Raw genomic sequence first — 3909 nt, 5'->3', positions numbered from 1 at the left:
CAGGTATTGAACTCAGGAGCACTCTACCACTGAGCCATATCCCCAGCCCTGTTTTGTATGTCATTTAGAGACAGGGTCTCACTGAGTTGCCTAGCACCTGCTCTTGTTGAGGCTGGCTTTGATCCCTTGATCCTCCTGTGTCAGTCTCCAGAGCCCCTGAGATTATAGGTGTAAGTTAACAAGCCCAACTTTTATTCATTTGTTTAATTTTTGTTTTTTTAAGGTTTATATGGACAATATAATTTATTTATTTTCTATTTATTTTTTTTGGTGGTATGGTAATTGAACCCAGGGCCTTGTACACACGAGGCAAAAACTCTAATAACAGAGGTATATCCCCAGGTCACTATTTATTAATTTTTATGTGCTGCTGAGGATCAAGTTCAGTTCGAGCCCCAGCCACCTTCTTCACCAAGGAGATTGGATTCCTATTTCATTCTAATTGATTACAATTCTATTTTCTGATGATGGAAATATTTATATTGTGTGCCTATAAATTATACTTTTTTGCCGAGTGTGGTAGCACACACCAATAATCCTGCCAACTCAAGAGGTTGAGGAGGCAAGAGGACTAGAGTTCAAAGCAAGCCTCGGAGCACAAAATGCTACACAAATCAGTAAGACCCTGTCTCCATGTCAAATCCAAAATAGGGTTAGGGAAGTGGCTCAGTGGTTGAGTGTCCTAAATTCAGTTGCCAATATGGGCCCCTAAAAGAGTATACTGTATAACCTATGTGGTTTTGTATTTTATAATTTGTTTAAACAAATAGAACCAAAAGCTTCAAATGATCTCATGAAACAGTTCACAGACTCTGTTCAGATCTTTTTGTTCTCTTCAACATCCCCCTAATTTGGCAGAATCTCACATGTGTAACAGATATCCATGAGACTCTGTTGTAATTTCCAAGTGTTTTATAATATAGCCACATGCTTTATAAATACTCATTTAAAAAAATAAAACTAATGTCACCCATATGAAGACAAGTCCATTTCCATCCATATAGTTGATGAATCTAGGAGCCTATTGTTTAGGTCACATGACACTCCAATTCCCCTTTTAAAAGGACAAAATAATAATCCAAAGCTTTCCCCCATAAGGGTGAGGTGTGTTTATAGACTTCCCAGTACCAACTTCCTAGAGGCTGGCAATGGATGGGATAGTGGCCTTTTCCCTGGACCATTTTCCAGGATCCTTCTTCTTTCAGATTCCCAAGGATGAGCATCCAGTCCCCACCCACTCTGCTGGAGCTGGCAGGGTGCAGCCTGCTGAGCGACAAGTCCAGGGCTGTCCTGGATCTGGAGGACCTGCCCATAGAGCTCTTCCCACCACTCTTTGTGGAGGCCTTCAGCAGGGGACACACTGAGGTCCTGAAGAAAATGGTGAAGGTCTGCCCCTTCACCCGCCTGCCCCTGGGTGCCCTGATGAGGAAGCCACAGCTTGAGATGATTCAAGTGGCCCTGGATGGGCTGGACATGCTGCTTGCCCAGCAGCATTGCCAAAGGTGAGGGAGACCCAGGTGGCCTGGAAGGGAGCACCCTCGGTGCCAGGGAAGGGATGGGTATAGGCAGGGAGAGTGGGTGCTGAAGTGTGCTCCATAGGCTTCCTGTGCTGCCAGCACGGAGAGGCCTTGGCCATGCTGAGTCCCATCTGGGAAAGGCTTCCAGATGTGGAGGTGCTTATGGCAGCTCTGGTTACCCATGAAGGAGGCTGTACCTGCCCCTGCCTCAGTCTGTACAAGTGGGGGCACAAGGCTGGATTGGAGGAAAGTGGATGGAGAAAAGTGAGACAGAAGGAAGAGGTGGAGCAGGGAGCAGCAGCTGAGAGGTGAAGGAAGGAGCCTCAGGGCTGAGACTCTGCTGTCGTCCCTGCAGGAGGTGGAAACTGCAGGTGCTGGATTTTCAGAATATTCACCAGAACTTCTGGAGGATGTGGTCTGGAGCCACAGTGGATGCCTGCTCACCAGAAGACATTAAGAAGAATCGAACATTGAAACTTGGTCCAGCAATGGCAGCTAAGCCACCCTTCAAGGTTTTCATAGACTTGAGCCTCAGAAAAAGACCCCTGGATGAATTCCTGACCCACTTGTTCCTGTGAGTAACACAGAGAAGGGACAGGCTGCACCTGTGTTGCAATACACTGAAGATCTTTGGGAAACCCACCAGCCACACCAGGAAGGTCCTGAGACTGCTGCAGCTGGACTCTGTCCAGAAGGTGGAAGTGCATTGCGCCTGGGCGCCCTCCACCTTGGCTGCTTGTGCTCCTTTCTTGGGCCAGATGAGGAACCTGAGGAAGCTGCTTGTCTCCCAGGTCTATGTGCCTTCCTACACCTCCCAAGAGGAGAGGAGCAGCTGCTTGCCCAGCTCACCTCGCAGTTCCTCAGGATGGACTGCCTGCAGAAGTTCTGTGCAAATGTTGTCTTCCTCCTCGAGGGCCACCTGGAACAGGTGCTGAGGTGAGTAAGGGGGGGTGAGCACCCACTGCAGACCAGTTACAGGAAATTTGCACCTACCAGCCACTGACACTCTCATGGTTAATAAGACACTGGAAGGTAAATAACACATCCTTTTGGTTGCTATTGGATCCTGAAGATAGATCGCATAACGTGTGTTGGAGCATACTCCTAAATGAGGGTCCATAGTCTGGGAAGTGCCACCATGCTAGGAATCCAGTTGGGAGGGACAGGAGCTAGGAATGGGATTGATGTTCCCTCCGTGGGATGCCTGTCCAGCAAAGGTGGTGGAAAGCTGATAGAGAAGAGGGCTTTGAAGATGGAAGCCCCCACACTTACACCCATCAAAAGGGAAGCTCTGTGCTCCCCAGCTGGAGCCTCTATACCCACCTGCAGAAGGCTATTATGAACTCCAGGTAGTGATCCTGGGTGTAAGGGTTAGGAGCAGGGGTGGAAATCTTGCTGAAGATATAGGGTGTGAGCCCCTCAGAGGGTTAACCCCAGTGGATTTTGTTACATCCTGCCCAAATTTGTCCTTCATACATGACTCCCCATGACCTCCTGTGGCCAGACCTGTGACTTTCTGCTTGGCAGTGAGGAGGGGACACAGAGATGTGGACTCATCTGTTCACAGGAGATGTGGTGAAAGGCTCACCCTGACATGGGGTGATGTAAATGACCAGATTCTGCAAAAGGCAGCATCCTAAGTGTGGACCATTGTCAGATCACCAGGGTGACTTTGGGTTTGGGCCAATTTGTCTTCTCCCTCCTTGACATTGCTCCTCAGTACTAACTGTCTGGTTTTTCCTTAGGCACCTGAAGACCCCCCTGGAGACCCTCTCAATAACCAACTGCCCACTGTCAGATTCTGACTGGAATTATCTTTCCCGATATCCAAATGCCAGACAGCTCAGACACCTGGAACTGAGGGGCATCAAACTGACCGATTTCAGTCTGGAGCCCCTCCAAATCCTGCTGGACAGCACTGCAACCACCCTGAACAGCCTGGACCTGGAAGCTTGTGGGATCACTGACTCCCAGCTCCAGGCCCTCTTGCCTGCCCTGAGCCGCTGCTCCCAGCTTGTGATCTTGAGCATCCATGGGAACCGCCTCTCTATGTCAAACCTGAGGGACCTGCTGCTTCACACTGCCAGGCTGAGCCAGTTGAGTGCAGAGCTGTACTCTTCCCCTCTGGAGAGCTATGATGCCTGGGGTACCATCCACCCAGGAGATGTTCCAAACACTGTGCTGAGCTGACAGCAATAGTGAGTTACTTTAGGCAGCCAAACATCCTTGTGTTCTGTACTGTCCCCTGTTGTCGTTGTGGTACAAGTTCATGTATAACCAGAGCCTAATTCACTGCTCCTGTCCAACAGGTTCCTAGTTGGGTGTGTTTCAAAAGCGTACTTCTAGGCAATTGGAGGTATAACCAGGATGTAAGGTCACCTTAGAGGGAACA

The 3909-nt window shown here is 49.1% G+C and overlaps 1 protein-coding gene across 1 annotated transcript; it reads left to right on the top strand.

Annotated features, from left to right (window-relative positions):
- Positions 1 to 1377: 1377 nt before the first annotated feature.
- Positions 1378 to 3707, top strand: LOC144249267 (PRAME family member 12-like). Its single transcript, XM_077791558.1, has 4 exons — positions 1378 to 1502; positions 1873 to 2091; positions 2337 to 2453; positions 3263 to 3707. The coding sequence occupies exons 1-4, from the start codon at positions 1378 to 1380 to the stop codon at positions 3705 to 3707; spliced, it is 906 nt and encodes a 301-aa protein (XP_077647684.1).
- Positions 3708 to 3909: the final 202 nt, after the last annotated feature.

This window comes from Urocitellus parryii, chromosome 11 (genome assembly GCF_045843805.1).
Source record: "Urocitellus parryii isolate mUroPar1 chromosome 11, mUroPar1.hap1, whole genome shotgun sequence".
In the NCBI taxonomy this organism is placed as follows: domain Eukaryota; kingdom Metazoa; phylum Chordata; class Mammalia; order Rodentia; family Sciuridae; genus Urocitellus; species Urocitellus parryii.
The sequence above is the reverse complement of the archived record's forward strand: the minus strand, read 5'-3'. Positions and strand labels throughout refer to the sequence as shown.

Coding starts and splice junctions, on each gene's coding strand:
- LOC144249267 (XM_077791558.1), top strand. CDS start 1,378: ATGGTGAAGGTCTGCCCCTTCACCCGCCTGCCCCTGGGTGCCCTGATG. Junction 1,503..1,872: donor GCCCAGCAGCATTGCCAAAG/GTGAGGGAGACC, acceptor TCGTCCCTGCAG/GAGGTGGAAACTGCAGGTGC. Junction 2,454..3,262: donor CACCTGGAACAGGTGCTGAG/GTGAGTAAGGGG, acceptor GTTTTTCCTTAG/GCACCTGAAGACCCCCCTGG.